Source organism: Athene cunicularia (assembly GCF_003259725.1).
Source record: "Athene cunicularia isolate RWA chromosome 1 unlocalized genomic scaffold, athCun1 chr1_part1, whole genome shotgun sequence".
Classification (NCBI taxonomy): domain Eukaryota; kingdom Metazoa; phylum Chordata; class Aves; order Strigiformes; family Strigidae; genus Athene; species Athene cunicularia.
In genome coordinates this window covers 27,506,603-27,524,600 of record NW_020799091.1, presented here as the reverse complement: position 1 = coordinate 27,524,600, position 17,998 = coordinate 27,506,603, and the positions used below count along the sequence as shown (strand labels likewise).

Genomic DNA, 17,998 nt, shown 5'->3' with positions numbered 1-17,998 from the left:
CTTAGTGAGTACCTAAGTTACTGTCAAAGTCCATGCGCCATGCAAGGTGGTCTGAATACATCCCTTTATCTTTTTGTCTCTGCTCCCTCATCTGTAATGCGGAGACTATAACATACCTCAGCAAGGCTATGGAGATGTTCAGATCCCAGTGAAGAGGACAACATGGCTACTTTTATAGACAAAGATGTACTATGCTGAAGCGACATAAGGGGACCTGGTTTTAGAGGAGTTTGGCATCTGCAAGAGCTTAATCCAGACAGAATATCCAAGAGTTAAAAAAGGGATGTAGAAGTTAGCAAGAGTGCACCCTGGCATCTGTAGCAGCAATTTTACATTGACTATGCTGTATTCCAGCTTAGCTATTGCCAGTTGTCACTGTATTTTACAATTTCGTCTTGCAGTTGACTGCTATCACACATATATAAAGTACAACAAAGATGTACATAAGGGTGAATTATTGCCTCTTCTTTGTTGTACACTCTTTCCCAAACATCTGGGGCTTTATTTATGTGGCATTTAGTCTTCCTCAGAAGAGTATCTTTGCCTGGAAAAACAATATATGCAGCAGCTACAAAAAATAAGGAGAAAGAGAACAGTATGGCTAATAATGAGAACACCAACAGCAAAAATGTACAAGGTTTTGTCACAGTAATCCTGAGGCTGATGGAAAGGTGGGATGAAATTTGGCAGGTACACAGAAAAAACCCAGTAGTTCCCAAGAATGAACCAGAGAAAGAGGAAAAGGCTGAGGGTTAGATGGATGTAGTACTTGTGAGCATTCTGCCTCCAGGGATATTCATCGTCATCATCATCATCAATCACAACAGACTTGGAAAGCAGCTGCCTCATCCTGGTTGAGTCGTACAGCAGGAGAGTCACCTGGAGGCATTGAGGGAGAAAAAGGAATAAGTTAATTGGCTGAGGAAAGTCTGAACACCTTCTGGCCACTGCCAGCCTTTGGGCCAAATTAAAACAGAGTATGGGAAAATCATGTAAGAGAAAGCTGAGGAGCTACAAATGAGGCAGATCCTGCTGGAAAATAATGCATTTTTTCCCTACAGTTTATTCACCAGTGAGATTTAGGCCAGACATTGGAAAAAACTTGACAATGGTAAGGGTGGAAAGGCATGAGAACAGATTGTGTAGGGAGATGTCAGCAGCTCCCACACTGGAGACTTTTAGGAACAGATTAGTGTAACTGCTAAATGAGTTAAGTAGAGTAGTTCCGTCCTTGTAGTGGGTGGATTTGTCTCTCCTAACTCTTTTTTCCATGTCTATATAGGTGAATCAGCTTAAATAAAATTATGAAGGATCTAGACTTAGACTTTGACCTAAACCCCAAATAAATTGCTTCAGATAGTTGGAATGATTCTGTCAAGTTTTCTTCAGTTAAGCATTATTTTTGCAGATAGATTGCTCCATTCCTGTCTTCAGTCAGAACTGGCAGAGAAATAGGTGGAATACCATGATACTGTGAGGTTAGGAAGGTCTGGTCTACAGGGAAATGCAGTAGAACATCAGCAAAACGTAGATTTCTAGTTTAGTCTTGGCAATACAAAGTCTGTCGGTAGTTTGACTGCAGTGTAGAGAAGCTTTCAAATTTCTGTCCCCTAAATGACTTCCTTAATTTTGGTAGATTTATAGGAGACATATATACAGGGCCCAACAAGGCCAAACTTTGTGAAACCTGTGTTATCTTGCTACACCTGAAACACTTGGCCCAGTCCTCAAGGTACTATCTGTTGTAATTGCAACTCCCGTTTTTAGGGGGTTCCTGTGCAATCCTCCCTGCAGCAAGCTGTGTCTTTGGGATAGGGACTCTAAGAAACCAACTGATCAGGAAGCTGCCTTGTCCAACCAGGAATGAAATTCAGACGTAAAGCAAAAGATGTGGAGTTTATAAGTGGCTATGGGGAGGGACATACTGTCCAAGCAGGGGTTCTCAGCCATGTTCTCTTTCCCAAACTTACATTCTGTGCTCATTTTACTGCTTGAAATGAGAGAAGAGAACCTGCTGGTTTACACCGTCCCTTCTCCATTAGTCAGTGATTAATGGTGAGAACACTGGCTAAGGAAAACCCATTTGGGTATATGTTCTGTGTAGTTCAGATTTTAGTCTGTGTACCCCATTTTCTAAAGGCAAGGCTTAACAAGTAGATCCAGGATATCTTGGGAAGAGGATTCTCTTGCTCTTCCCTGTAAAACTGTTCAATTATTTATAAGTGATTAAATAATTGTTCACAAAGCCAGCTGTTTGTCTAGCCCAGATGTTGGCATCAGTTTGTGAAAACCAGAGATTAAAGTCCCAGCACTAACAAAGGCAAAAAAATGGTGTTTCCACTTGATGCTTCACATCCATCTGAGTTCTCAAACCAGTAGACTTGTTCAAAGCAGCAGAACATCTTCTCAGGTTAACATTTATTTAAGGCAAGCTCATGACGCACAGAAGGGATAAACCTACTTGGCCAGTGGGTCTGAGGTTTCCACATGGGGACCTGTGGCTTGACCTGAAGTTCTGTGCAGTTCATTCTCTTTGAGGTGAGCTCAGCACATAGGCAGCTGCCTGTACTCAAGCTTCAAAAAGCTCGGCAATGAGAATGGGGTTAAATGGCAGATGAACATCCGTTTAGAGGAATTCAGAGAAACCTCCCAGGTGGATTTATGGATCTCAACTGCATCTTACAAGTTCTTGGAAAGTGCACTTAATTCTTATGGATATTGCCTTGCCAAGCTGTGATTGAGGCATATTCTGGCAGTTGCTCACATTGTTAATAACTGCCGAATATACATTTATGGAGCAGCATGAGATGAATTCAGCTGGCCTCTCCGGATGGTGTAAAATGGTTCAGTTGCTTGGTGAACATCTGTAGGTTACCATTGCCTTTTAAAGACTGGAGGTGGTAAAGAAATAGGTGAGGAGCCTACAAATCTGTACAGATCTGGGCCAGAATGACCTGCCATTAATGATGTCCATCACAGGATAGTGTTCATTCAGACTTCATCCTGTACCCCTTCTCTGATCTTTTAACTTTCAAAGGTCAAGCAAATGTACTGCTCAATGAAGTCGGTGCAGTCTGATAAACATAACAGAAGGCAGAGTTGAAACAGGTGGAATTTGGCTGCAGGTCAAGCACTATGAGATGACACATGAGTTAGGCCAATCTAATTCTGACCAAATGTATTGCCAGACTGCACAATAGGTAGTCCTGCTGTCAACTGAAGCCAAATTCAAGCCATTATTTGGCGTCAGCAGGAATATTAACTGACTCACCACCTTATTTAGGGTGAGAAAACCTGACTTTAAACCAGAAATAGCTAAGAAACAGTCAACATTTTTGATGAAGGCTTCAATTCATTAGCATGAAGATTTTCTTTCAGTTCTCTCTAATCTTTTCTAAACTATTATTAAATGAACTTTTGATTATACAGGTAAGTCCACTGGTGTGATCGAATGACTAAACATTTGCCAGTGGAATTCATAGCATAGCAAATTCCTTATAACAAGATTAAGCACTTTCTTTTTTCTCTATTTACTTATTTACTGACCAAAAGTCCTCAGGGGGATGGTTCATATCCCAGTGATGTAGTGCAGTTTGGTTACCACTGTGAAAGACTGTGGAGGATATAGAGACCTAGAGAGGAATATTCTTTCCCCTTTATTTTCATCCTGGCAAAGAAAAGGGGCTAGAAACATTATCAAAGGGGAATGTAGCTATCTCCTGTCTGCAGCATCTGCTGACTACAATATGCAGTGCTGTCAAGTCAGCGACTAGCAGATTTCCTTTCAAGGGACGGGCTGCCTGTACCGATACATTAGGCCACAACCCATCAGGTCTCCCCTGTCTGCTCTGCTGGTGGCAGGCTCCTGGGAAGGTAGGCTGGGTGCTGGGTTGCTGCTGCCCCCCGTTAGCTGTGTAGGACAGCCGATGCTACCAGTACAGATGTTCCCTCCGGTAGCAGCACTTGCTGTTCTTGGCCCTTCATGCCCCAGCGGTGGGGTTCCAGAGTTTTTCCTTCAGCTCTACCTCTTTTCCTTCCTTTGTCAGGCACATCACTGAGACATCAAAAAAAGGTTTTGCTTAATCCTGCTGAGAAGCCTTAAAGTAGCTCTACAGTCTGTTGTGACAAGCCTCTTCATGCCCACTAGCAGCCAGTTAACACCGTCTGCAAAGAGACTGTCAGAATGGGGTGATCCTTTAGGGCCACACAAAAATATTGATCTATAGTGACCAGGGCGTGACACCTATATAGGGATGTCTCTACTTGTTAAGCAGCCAGTCTCTGGCTCAGCAAAGATATAAGTGAGCACAGTCCACTAGAAGACCATTAACTATGGTTATAAAATGCTGTGCCTAGATGAATAAACTGTGATGCAAAGATATATTTACTCTGGAAGGAAAACAATGCTGCTGCATAGTCATTGCTTCTGGCCAGGTCAGAGTGGGAGTAAATTGAACTTGTGAAGGACTGTGTACAAACACCTGTAGTTTTATAGTATTCTCAAAGTCAGGAGAGTAACTTCACTTTTTGTCCAGCCTATGTGTTTGAAAATGAAGAAGAAAGGTCTGGCAGGCTTGGAGCAATGCTTTTGGAAATAGGACCCCATTTACCACAGGCATCCATGTTATGTAGTCATTTCCCTCAGTAGGGATGGCAGCACAGATGCTGTGATGCAGAAGAAATTCACACCACAATGTGTGGGACAATGCTGAATGCTGAACTCATTAGTGTCTTACTTGACTGACGGGTGCTTTAGGTGCTGAAACAAGCACAGTTTAATCCCGATAGCTCTCTTCAGTACTGCATGCACATAGCTGTCTGGAGCCATCATTATGTCTTAACTAGCAAGTCAAAGTCTAGTCACACAAAATATTTTTCACACACAGAAGGCACATTACCTTTAAGCTGCCAATCACGCCACCCACCAACAGATATAATGGAATTAGTGGCTGAACTGGGCAATCTTCCAAAAACTTCATTCCTGAACAGCGAAAATTAATGTTTGTTATCTCAAGTGATCAAATAGTGCAACAAGCTGTACAGTGAAAGCTAAAGATGCTGTAAGTGAAGTGTAGTGCTTAGACCCAAGACTAGCATCCAGCCTCTGTTGAAATGGGGACTGAATTAAAGGGGGTTTGCATCTCCCACTATAGGAGTGAGGACCATGAACAAGCAAAAGGCAGGAGATGGAAGAAAGAGAGCAAAGGTAACAAGAGCATTACTGTTGTTCTGGCATTACTGATCAAAGCCAGGTACATAGGTCATTATCTTCATCCACTGCATCTTTGTTAAATGAATGATTGACTGAGCTGTACATGAATTTTTCATCAGCAATAGAAAATTCATTGAAAATCAAAACTGTGAAAAGAAGGAGTTCCCATAAGCTTCTCCCATGCCTTTCCTGCTCATTAGTTCCCCTGAGTGTGGGATGTTCCCAAGTCAGATGCCTTAAAGATTGGGAGCCAGTGCCCATGGGAGCACCTCCAACCATTTTAGCTTCCCAGACAGCTGACAGAGAACCACAGAAGCTCAAGTACCCAGGCTGCTTGAGTTGCTGGAGGCTAGAAGTATTGGTTGTTATGGAGCCAGGGATCCTGGCAACCCTCAAATCTACTGCTAGGACGAGAAAGCTGGGTAGGTCTTAGGGAAGGGAGTGTATGGCAGTATAAGGATGTTGCTGGCAGTAGACACTGAAGCTTGTGATACAGGTCTGTGGCAGTGAGACTCATCTGTCCAAATATAGATGTCTGCAATGCAGGCATCCATATCTGAACTAGTTTCCTAGACTCTCTTTATAGTCAATAGGGAGAAATAGACACTTGTAAAATTCAATTCATCTCATCCTAAGATAGGCATTTAAAATAGGTCAGATCAGTTGGGCCCTGAAAGTGCCTCTTTCTCTCCATGGCTATACAAGGATTCTAGACAGCCAGATGTAGATAGCTAAAGTTAGCGAGATGAATCCTCTGCCCAAGTCTCTTTACCCAGTGGCATCTTTAGTCAATTTTAAACTGTTCAGTACACTATAATTTTATTGTTATTGATCCCCTGTTTCAGGGCTTCTACTGATCAGTTGCAGAGGACAGAAAGGATTTTCTGTTTTTGTCTTGTTGTCTAAGTCATTTTCAAGGAGAAATTCTGATTTTCTCTGAATAATTCAGGTTTTCTAGATGCAGGATACTGAAAGCAATGTGCTGGTCTCAGTGCTAAACATCTCAGGTGGAATGTCTTGCCTCCATATTAAGAACTACACCAAACAGGAGGGATCAGGAAAGAAGTACAAATGGCGTTTTTTTGCTGCCTTCTTCAGCTTGTCAATTTTCTCACCAAATTCAGAGCTATTGCTGGTCCAGAACATTGCTGATGTCCTGAACCTCTCTTGCACTCTTTGCATAACATAATATAGGTGTTCTGCATTGTGGTTGCTTTCTATAGATCTTACATTAGTCACGGTATACAGGACAGTGTTTTGTGATCTGCTGTGTATAAGGGCTCTGGAGTCCAGTGGACTCTTCTACACTAAGTATTACCAGCCTTCCCATAATTAAAAAGGGCTGGACTTAAATGGATTTGGACTCTCTCCCTTTTTGTTCCTATTGCAAGGCTGTAATTTTTTGTCCATTTTGCCACTGTGTAACACTGAGACCTGTTCAGATTCCCAGCTTTACAGGGGTAGGCAGCAGGGAAATCATCACGAATTGTATAATTTTCAGAAAGCAGCAGCCAGGGTTTCCAGAGTCCTTGGCCCTGTAATAGCCTGCCACAAAAGCAGCTGGCCAGGGATCTCAGGGAATATATTTCAGTTTAGGAACCTAGGCAATTGCTATTTCCAATGTGTTACTGAGATTTTGATCTGAGGCCAAAAAAAATTAAATCGAGAAAATATGCCAATTTTTTTCTTTCATGGAGCTATGATTCTGTTTCCCAGACAAATCTATTATGGAGTCCTTTCACATATGTAACATGACAGCAGTCAGTCTTGGGAAGGATTTGAATGACAGGCCCTGGTACTCTGTAGATTTTGGGAGAATATTGCAGGCAGATATGACAGCAAAAGAGGAGGTGAAAGGGGTAATACAGTAGTAACTTGAAAAATACAGCACTGTGGGTGAATAGGAAATATGGACCCACTGCTGACAGATGGGTACTGATATTTGTTACAGTGAAATCTAGGCACACACATCATGTGCCAATCAGTTCACACACAGCATGTGCCTGACTTATTTGGGAACATGAAAACTAGTAGGAGAGCATCAGTGCTAGCTCTTCTTTCCCATGAGCACAAGGTATGTTTTCCTTCAACTGTTAATGATGGGATATATGGACCATGAGAGATCAAAGCTCTTCTTCTAGTACAATGCTCCCTACAAGCCACAGAATTCTGTTCTGAGTGAAGAGCAATTTAACCTGACCACAACACAGACCAGCGCATGAGTCCAAATTAATAAATCAACAACCTTTGCAAGATCAGACACAGCAAGGATGTCCAACAGCTTGCAGTGTCCAAAGGACAAAAAGAGATGGAAGGCTTGGGGAAGCAGAGATACTTGCACATTTTACCTCTTGGCTACCACAGAACACCACCGCAGTGGAATCCACAACACAAAGCCCAGCCATGTGGAAAGAGCACTTGTGAGCGATCAGGATATGAGCTTCTCTAAGGACACCATTTTGGGCATTGATGTGGCATGGCCCACAATGGATGACTACTAACCAAACGTCTTCACGACTCATGATTATCCATGAGATGTAAGATCAGGATGAATGAAAGCCGATACAGCATTGGCCTCATTTTGCTTTTCTCAGGTAGCTGAAAATGGCTGAAGTGCATCCCACACTAAAGGATGGCTGCTGTGTAGCAAGGCTAATCTAATGTCCGGTGCCCATTCCCCACCTTCTCTTCTAATAGGAGGCAGAGGACACAACATGCCAGGCCATTTTCAGTTGTTCCTAGTGGATGACTGCACCTGCTATTACTTAGTGTAGAGCTGAGCCAGTCCCTGGACTGTGGGCTTTACACTAGGATCTGCTACAGAGGATTTATCTCAAAGTAATTGCTTCTGGGCACCCTTTTATCAGAAATTATATTAGCAAATCAAAGGAAACTCACAGAAAAGGTGAGTGGCCAAAGCACTGAAATGCAAGGAAAGATTATGGTAACAACACCCACTAAAGAACAAGACTGGCTCCCATGTAAAGGTACAGAATATGAGAATAGGCTTCAGACAACTGTAGGGAGTGCTTGAGAGTTGAGGAATTATTTGGTGTGGATATGAATATAAGGAGTAGTACTGGGTTAAATCTGAATAGGGGAAAATTTAGATTGCCTACTGAGAAAACTATGTCATCAGCTTTCAAATGTGATTTAGTTACCCTGGGGGAACGCTGCATATAAAGGTAGTCTGGACAACATACAGGCATGTGTTATTGGGAGCAATCCCTCACTGTTCCAGAAACTAAAAAAAAATTCTGAAAAAAAAGTCTTATGAAGTGCTTCCATAGCTCTCTTTATTTTTGGAGTGTTTAGTGAAAAAGAGGGATCATCTCTACCAGTAAAAGTTAGAAAGCTGCTAAACAGTCTGTGGCTTAAATGATGTCACAAGTCTGGAGCTTGGAAAATTTGCTGAGTATCTTGACTTACACTGTGATTTACAGTACTACCAAATTTTAGAAGTGTATACTGTTAGTGTGTAATCATTACCAGGGCTACCAGCTATTTATCTCTGAATTTTAGCAAATATTATTGTAATTTATTTGCTAACATTTGAAAATATCTCACAGTTTTCCTCTGCAGAAAGCAAGAACTAAAATGACTGGAGGCACACCAGTAAGTTGTTCTCTGAAATCATGGTAACAGAATGTTATCAGAAAATCAGAGACTTTTGCTTGGATAATAAATATCTGCATTTTCCATGACATTTAATTTTCCTAAAAATGTCTTTGCAGATATGTAGCTGCAGAAAACCAATATCCTCTGACAACACTATATTACAGTGACATTATCTCTTAATTTCAGTAAGTTGTGGGGGAAAAGGGCTCTATATCTGATGCAGGAGCCACGCAGAGCTCCAGGCTAATATCTTACTGTACACTTTCTACTTCTCACTGATCTTAAAGATACTATGAACTATTCCTAGGAAATGATATTTATAAGTGGTCAGATTCCAGCCCTGGATTCATTTCTAGAAGGCTGGCTGTCAATACACGTGCAAGCTGTACCACACTTTGAATTATACCTTCCCACCCCTATTCCACAGCTCAGTCATATTCAGCCTGAGGAAAAGCTAAAGCTAAAATCCTCTTAAGGGATAAACAGCAATTTTAAGTCATGGATAAGCATAAGAGCCTAAGTGTTGAGATGTAACAGTTCAGTCCATTTCCCTACTTCATAATTGCTCCTTAATCCTTCATTAGAACTCCCTAATTCCTAATTAGGACATCCTAATCAGAATCCTACTACAGTCACCACTGGTACTCAGAAGAGCCCAGATAAAGGAACCAGCACCAACCTTTAGCTGAACACTTTTTCTGTGGGTTTGGCCAACTATACAAGCCAACAGGCTAGGTGTCCTGACTCCCTTAAAAGTCATCTCATCTTAATGCAGACACCTAAAAGAGGGTATTGAGACTTTCGTGGTCAGAAACGCCCATTTCTCTTAACTGCTTGCAAGGGCAACTACGGCATTTAGCTTGGTTACAGATGCATACGGTCCAAATCTAGGTGAGATGCATCTTGCCCACAGCATCTGCATGTAGAGCTCATTTGCACCATCTTTCATGAATAATGAGGCAAAAGGTGAACAACTTCTCAAGGACACCCATCTGGAATGATTGTAAGGGCTCTTGAGGACAGGACTTAAAATTCAAAGTGATCTGGATACACTGGAAAAAGGCATCCAAAATCTGTGAGATGACAGCCAATAAAGCTGAACACTGAATACAGGAGAGAAAACGTCAATGTAAATAAAAAATGAGGAATGGCTGATGGGGAGCAGTGCTGCCAAAAACCATCTGGGCTTAGAATGCACCATAAACTAAATTGGAGACAATGAGTTGGTGCAGAGAGCATCTTTCATTTTGAGGTGTGTTTACAGGAATCCTGCATGTTAAACAGAGGAGCTAATTATTCTGCACTGCTCATTCCTCAGGTCTCAGCTGGAGTCCTGTGTTTCGGGGTTTTTTTTGGTTTTTGTTTTTTGTTTTTTTTTTTTTTTGAGGGGAAAAAGAAATAGTTACATTGGCCAGAGGCCAAAGGAGGGAGGCAAAAATGCAAAATAAAAAACTACAGAAACGGTGACCTGTAAGGTCAGGATGAAAGAACCAGGTTTTTGAGATCTCTGGGGGAAAAAAAAAAAAAAAAAAAAAGAGAAGATGGAGCAGGGTTATAATAGCAGCCTTCAAACAGTTCAAAGGTTCTCTTGAGTAGGATGGTGACCAATCTGTCTTTGTGACCACGGTGGTTAGGACAGGCTGTAATCTGTTTAATTTGCCATAGGGAAGATTTAGGTTGGATATGGGGGAAAATATTTTGTCTATGAGTGCAATAAAATTCTGAAATAGGCTCCTTGGGAAGCTGTGGAATTTCCTTGAGCAAGGGCAAGTCAGACATCTGTCAGGGATGCCATGAGCATGTGAGCCTGTCTGAAAGCGGAGGTGGACTGCTGTCTTTACCTATGTTTCTCAAGTGGAGGTCGCAACCTATGTGGAGGATGTGAAGGGCCCAAAGAAAGCAATGAAGTGTTAGAAAATGCTTAGTTTGAAAAAAAAAAAATCTATGTTAATGGTAAGGAAAAGGTGATGCTTAAGAAAATAAGAGACTTATGCAGTTTAAAAATGTATAAAATTCTGCAACTCAAAGGATTTTCCTTTCCTTTCTTAAATATTTGATCTTGAAATGCTACTCACAAATCCAGCCTTTGGGGGGCTATACAGTGACAGATCAGCCAAAACCAGGTCTCACTTTCAAAAAGATGGAGAAATAGCAGCTAGATCATCTCTTCTTCCCTTCCAGCCCTATGCTTCTGAGATTTTTGCAGTGCAGTTAATACAGAGGGATCCTGATTAATGAAATCTTTTCATGTGTCAGATTCTGAGCTTCCTCCCACAGACAGAGCCCTGTATTGAGTGAGGTAAGACACACTGGAGGGGTATTTGAGACAAATAGGGTCAGAATTCAAGGACTGCTTCCTCCCCACCACGAAGCATGGGCTGGGATTCTGTCTGAAACTGAAGTACCAACACACAGGTTTAACAGTTGGAAACTTTTAAGTTTTACAACAGCTTTCTTCCACCAGATGTGTTAACCTGCCACAGACTGTTGGGAAGTTCCTATTTTTAAATTGTGTTAGTAGTCAACTTACCTATAAAAGTCATGGACAGTGGTAAGGCAAGGAAAGCGAGGAGACCGAATATAAAGCATGCTGTGAATGAGAAAAGAAAGACAGGGTTATTGGGACTGGTTGAAGTTTAGAGACCATCAGTTCCATCCAATGCTTTACAGATGCTATTTATCCACAAAGTTGCGTAGCAAGAAATGCAGTGCCCTCGATGGAGTGGGAATATAGTGTTTATGGTGAAGCGTTTGAGATGATGGGGTCAGCAAGTGATTTATCACTCTCCCAGAGCTCAAGCTTCCATTTTTTAACTCATACATTGTTATTCCTTGTATCTGTGGAAGAACAATGACAGACACAAACTGCTTTTGTTGCTACTACTTCTATCTGTCTTATTGCAAGGGCAAGGATTCAGCCACTGCTGCCTTAGCCTTCATCAGCTTCAGAGGAACTGCCAGGTGACTGTGCAGTAGCAAGTAACTTTGCATCAGTTAATCCATGGCAACTGATGAGGTGTATCTGTTTGCTAAGCAAATAGTAGCTTTAATGACATTCCACTTAGTTTTCACTGATAGCTAAATAAACTGTCTTTACTGCAGATGTGAATAGTTTCTGGCTGGTCTAACTCCCTGACCCAACTCATAAACACAAAGGCAGCAGTCCTGCTGCAAGGAGTGGGACTTGTCATTAGGATAGATCAGCTTAAGCTGCATGGAAGGATGCTTTTAGAGGTGCACATAGACTGTTCCTGCAGGTGAGTGGATCTGAGGTGCTTAGTTACTCCCCAGAGAGCTGCTGGTGTATCTGAGCCCTGATATTTTCCCAGAACAGCCTGATGCTGCAGAGGATGAATGCTTACCTTTGCAGAAAGTGAGAAACAATAACGTCAAGAATAGTGTGAGCAGTCTATTTTACAAGAGCTGTCACCTCTGTGCCTAATCATGAACACTTGGCAATATTAAAGTGAAATGCTGCCCTGCAAAATGAGAGTAAAACATAATGAGGACATTCTGTGGCGAGTGTCCCTGCAGAGTGCTTTGGCAAATGGCTCAATCTGCAAGTAGATGTCGAAGTAGGCAGAAGGGCGGCAAACAGAGGTGGGCATAGATTGCAGAGGGGCTGAGAAGGGCACGGATAAGAAAAGGAGTAGGATGTCTCCTTGGGGGCTCATGAAAAAAATCTTGGAGCAAGCATTCAGGGTTGGTGTGGGACGAGCCCTTCTCCAGGCAAACTGTGTCACGCGGTTCCCTGTGCCAGAGAACTGCAACCTCTGCAAGGCGAGTGGCATCCTCCTCACTGTGCAGGACCGCGGGGACACTGCCAGCACCCTGCCTACAGTGCCACTCCGGGAAGCTCTTAAGCACTGTCAAAACATCACCCTCGGGGTGCCGTCGAGAAAAAGCGAAACATCACTGACTCCATTTTACAGGAGGAGAAACTGAGACAGAGGACATAGAAGCGGCATCAAAATTCAGGGCAGATCTACCAGGCTTTCTGACTTGCAGACGCTTTTTGTGGGAACACACCATCCCCCACACGCTGCTCATGTTTCCTCTGCAGAGAACTAGGATCTCACACTTCAGTGCTTGAGAGACATCTTTCTTTCTCAGAAGTAGCATGTTTGTTATCTATGAATTGGTAGAGACTGAAGATATTTTGAGCTGAAGAAAGCACTTCTGTTTCTTTGTGCCACCCCCTCCTCCTCTCCCTGTTGCCTGGTCTCTCTCACACACACACATTTTTGCTCAGGCTCTCCTATCTCTTGAATGCTGTACAGTAGAGAAATTCTTCCTCTGCTTGAATAGTGTCCTACACTTGACTAAGCTCTTTCAAATGCTGACAGTCCCTCATTAAAACAACTCAGCCTAGAGCTTTCTTTTTCACCACATGTCACATTTCATGCTAGGTCCTCTTGCTGTTACATTATCTAGACTATTATTTTCATATTTGGAAGTGATGGTATTGTAGCTGAGTTGGGCTTCCAATACACCCATGAACATCACCTGCAACTAGTGCCCACAGCCTGGGCAACTCATTTATCTGGTATCCAAACGAGTGCAGTTCAGGTCTGCAGGGGCTGCACTGACTGCCTGGTGTTGCCAGAAATCCTGTCATCACAGCACAGCACTCAGAGAAGCGTCACCCCTCTGCCTGCGGTTTCATAGCTGCCTCCTGTTTCTGTCCTTGCTGCACTGGCAAGTACTCAAGAACCCGGTGGGAGGAGGCATCATGTCCTTTCTTAATCATGCAGCACATGGTCTGTCTGACCCCCAGGGAGCAACGCTGTGGAAAGTTCTGTAAAAGGCTTGGGGGGCTCTCTGTATATGTGGGGCTGCGCATCTGGCACACAGGTGTCTGCGTTTGTGTCTAGCATCTACCTGATAGCTTGATTTTGGAGGGGAGAAATGGGAGGTGGAGACCACTTGGAGCTCAAGAGAAAAAGATAATGGTTCATTAATTCCCCTCCCAAAGCAGTCACTGGGAATGTATTTACTCATTATCTCCCCATTCAGCTACAGCCTCTTAGGTCTCGAATTGGAGGGGCAGATGCATAGTCTGGGAAGGCTTCCAGGTCCATGTTTAACAAAGTGAGACTCTCAACAATTGGCTACACAACTGGCAGGGCTCTGCAGCCGTTCTCAATGCCGCTAGCAGCACTAAAGACTTGTTTTCCCTGAAACGTGTGGGGTTTTCACAGAAATGCTGTTCAGTCGGGACACACACGCTCTCTGCCTGGATTTGTCTGGGTTGTGCTGCCCCGTTCTGGTCCGAAGACAAATTGCTTATGAAAATGGTATTTGCCGCAGGGTAGCACAGCTCTGCAGAGGATGTTGCTATCTGTGCAGTTCCACATGTGGGACTTGTGATATTTTCAAGTCAGTGATATCGCCTCACAGGCTAGTCAGAAACCCCCCTGGACCCATTCCTAGAAAAAGTAGAAAAAGAGGGCTGATACTCTCTAAAAACACAACGGGGTGAGGGAAGTGTTTCTGGGCATGGCTCAGGACATCTGCTCTGCAAAGGTGGTGTCAGGGCATAAGGCAGGAGGGGCCCCTGCTCTGCACCTCCAGGACAGCATGTGGTGGGGCACTGGTAAAGTCCTGCTCTGGGAGGCATTAGTGAGCGAGTCCTAATGTGCAGGGAAATGCGTGAAGGGAAGAGCTTCTGTCTGGGATCACAACAAAGGAAGAGGAGAGCAAAGTGACTGTCTATCTTGCATGTTCCTTGAAATCTGCAGACACAAAAATCAGATCAATGGGTGCAGATTTTGTGTCTCCTGCCCAGCAGGACAGTCAGCTGATATAAATCTGCTGTTTAGCTGAGTTAATCCTGCCAGGGTCTTCCCACAGAAGTAAATGAACTTGAAATCACCATTACCATTATGGCTGTACGTCATGGTCTCTCTTCTGATGCCTGAGCTGTTACGTCTTCCATAGCCATGCCCCTGCACTGCAGCTCTTCTCCCCTCCCTCTGCTACTCCGGAGTTATCCAACCCCAGCTACGTGCCTGGCCTCAGAGCATGCAGCAGATGAGTTGTCCTCTGGCATGTGGGATGGATCTGGAGGCAGTACTGGAGATGACACCAATTCACCTGCAGGCTCCTCAGATTTTATTTTGCTGCCATGATTTCTTCAAGCACTTGGAAGTTTCGAATCAGCTCAGTCTGCCCCTGTTTACTTTGAAGACAGAGAAAAGTCTTTCTTTTCAGGTAAGAAGACTCCTCATGGGATTTTCAGAAGTGATTTATGAGTACAAATCTCAACCTACCCACTCTTCTTAGGTAGTATGCTAATACAGCTCGCATTACACTATGGAGTAGTGCAACCTACTCAGTAGAGTGTATGACAAGCTCTCTGATAATAAATTCAGTAATAAATGGAGTATTGTGTACATTACCATCACTCTCAAATGCTGTTTGTTCTATAGACTGTCAGGTTCCTGATAAAAGAAGATATTTTTTTTTTAAATGAGATGCTACCAGCTTCCAAACAAATTCTTCAGTTATCCCAGGTTTTATCTGCATGAACAAGCTGAGGAGCAAAACTCTGGGTGTAACCTCCCTTCAGTCGCCCCATGGGAACAGTGCTCTGAAGGGAGATGACTCCCAGCAGTCTGGATGTGAGCAAATCTGGGTCAGTTGGCCCAGCCTGGGGTCTGATCATGCCCTGAGGCAGATACAGATGGTAGTGCACTAGCTTAGCAAGCAGTGTCACAGCATGCTGTACAGCAGCATGGACACTGGCGGTGTAACAAGCTGGAGTGCAGATGAGTAGCAGATATTTTCATCCACTTTTTAGTCCTTTACAGTATCTGCAGGCATCCCCTGCAGTATTGATAGGGACTTTGAGAAAAGAAAGGATGAGTGTGTGTAGGTGCTGTGGTGGCAAAGCAAGTCTTAATGGGTATCACTGGGGAACAAGCTCCAACAAGACAGTACATTTTACAGACTGGAGACGAGTCTGCTCATGGATTTGGTAGCTGTGGATACTACATGTCTTTCTGGGCTTTCGAGTGACAGGAAAATATCACTACATCAGATGGGATATGCAGAAAAGATGTGAATGGACTAACTTTGAAGGAAAATAATTAAATCTGTTCAGTTTGGCTAGCCAATGACCAAATGAGAGAAAATAACAAGGTTTGAGCACTCAAAAAATTAACCTGTGAGTGATCCAAAGCTATGAAGGTAGAGACATGAGATGAACTTAAGCAGAAACAAAGATTGCTTTGTCCATCAGGCTAAGTGCAATAGCAAGGAGATAAATAATCTCTTGGGACAAATGGCAGGAATCCCACCTCAGAGTGTTTTAATCCCTTGACCAAACTAGATACTCAGCAGCTGGAGGATTCAGTGTAAGAAACAGCCATTCCCATGGAGGTCTCCAGCCCCAGTGCAAAACCACCATAGGAGGCAGGGAAAGTGTGATAAGACTGACTTGCAGACCAAATCCAAGCTCAGGGCCACCAGCTGTTTGCTGCAAGCCATCACTGTTTGCTTAGACAAGGTTGTGCTACTGTGAAACAGTACTTTGATACCCAGATAAGCTATGCCAGGATCACACCACCTAAAATAAGTTCCAGGTTCCAACACTGACACCAGCAATGCTGCACTCATCAGAAATTATGTAGAATAGGGAGGTACTGGTATTACTTCAGTATGGGGAGCATGCAGATGTAGATGTAGATGCAGATGCAGATGTCAATGTAGACAGATGCAAATGTAAGTGTACATGTAGATGTAGGTGCTTTGAGGGTTAGACAATATTTTATGCCGTGCCTTTTGCTACAATTATGCCATGGTCTAAATTCTGGTTTTGGCACCTTGTGATTAATTTCCAGATGTACTTTTAAAACAAGATCTAGGCATTATATAAAGAGCCACCAGTTTGCTTTTCAATAGACCCAAGGTAGTGGACTAGCCTTCTTTTTTTTTGGTCAGTTAATTAAAGACTGCTCTAATGTTCTGAATTTAAATTGCTGTACCAAGAATGAAAATAATTTAGATGATGCTGCAGGTAGGTTGATTCCTCAGAATCATTTAAATATCAAGAGACCATAGGTGCAAATGTGGGGCTGTGCTGAAATGCTCTTTGAAAAGTATACACAAGATGATGAGAAAAAGTAAAATTAAGTGTCACTGCACTTCAGGAGGGTTTGCATTTTAATGAACAGAAAATCAATTTTGGATGCACTAGCTGATCCATAGCTAAAGCTGAGCTGATTTTGAACTTAAATGTAATGAAAACCTAAAGATAATGAGTTTCCTGGAACAGTATTTCTGAGCTGCCTTACTCATGGGTAACTTTGTGGGTACCCAAGAGGGTACTCCTGGTGTAAAACAGCATAGATGAGATCAGAACTAATCCCTTTCTTCAAACAAATTTCAGAAAAATCATTTATTTTCTCTGACATCATTAAAGTCCCAGTGCCAATTTAATACTAACAGGGAACAGTGACATTTTGCTTGTAAGCAGTAGGAACAAAAATCAGAGAAAATATCACTTTTTTTTTATTGTGATATTCACCAATAGGCCCAGATCCTCCTCTACACATCCTTTCTGTGGGCTCTGAGGGAGCCCACTCCAGCCCGGTCCTTGTTCTAGAGGTTCACTGGGGTATACTGAGAGTGCCACATGCTCCACACTCCTCACTGTTCATCATTCTCCAGCCCTCCTTTCCCCTGGGGCAATGATGAGCACAAACAAGTGGGCCAGAAAATGTCCTCTTCTTCCCTGCCTGTGCCAGGCTCCTATAGGTGGGCCTGGTCTGAACCCAGGCCAGGACTGTTTGTACCCCTGCCTTGGTTTTCTCTGAAGGGTTGTAAGGCAGCAAGGAGTTAAGGGGTTTAATCATTAATACAAGTTCATTCTGAACTTTGAGAGCCTTTCAAGTGAAGCCAAAAGCAGGAATATAAAAGACCCCAAGGTAACAGCCCTAGACTGGCAAATACAGCAATTAGTGTGGGTGAAGTACCAATTATGGTGAGTGGTCAAGGGGTTTTCTTCTCATATTTGAGTGGAATTAGAAATTGCTACTGCCTAGGAGTGAAAGCAAAAGGCATTTGCAACTCGGTGTGAAAAGATGTAGTCAGCAGGAGTAAACTGCTTTAAACCCCTTGGATTTTAACCTCCTGCTAACGACAGTGTTTCCCAGATCTTACAAA

General features: G+C 43.0%; 1 protein-coding gene and 1 long non-coding RNA gene across 3 annotated transcripts in view; one reads left to right on the top strand and one right to left on the bottom strand.

Moving 5' to 3' along the window:
- Nucleotides 1-516: 516 nt before the first annotated feature.
- The window catches only part of TMEM272 (transmembrane protein 272), an 18,416-nt gene continuing 934 nt past the window's right edge, over nucleotides 517-17,998 (bottom strand). The window contains exons 2-4 of one of the 2 annotated variants that reach the window (XM_026852010.1): nucleotides 11,361-11,420; nucleotides 4,899-4,981; nucleotides 517-879 (exon numbers count right to left, since the gene is read on the bottom strand). In XM_026852010.1, coding sequence (XP_026707811.1) covers nucleotides 517-879; nucleotides 4,899-4,981; nucleotides 11,361-11,420 — 506 coding nt within the window. The remainder of the gene's footprint in view (nucleotides 880-4,898; nucleotides 4,982-11,360; nucleotides 11,421-17,998) is intronic. The other variant, XM_026852019.1, reaches the window with a different exon arrangement.
- The window catches only part of LOC113481943, a 16,392-nt gene continuing 13,240 nt past the window's right edge, over nucleotides 14,847-17,998 (top strand). Inside the window, exon 1 of the long non-coding RNA XR_003398747.1 lies at nucleotides 14,847-15,043. This is a non-coding gene — a long non-coding RNA (uncharacterized LOC113481943). The remainder of the gene's footprint in view (nucleotides 15,044-17,998) is intronic.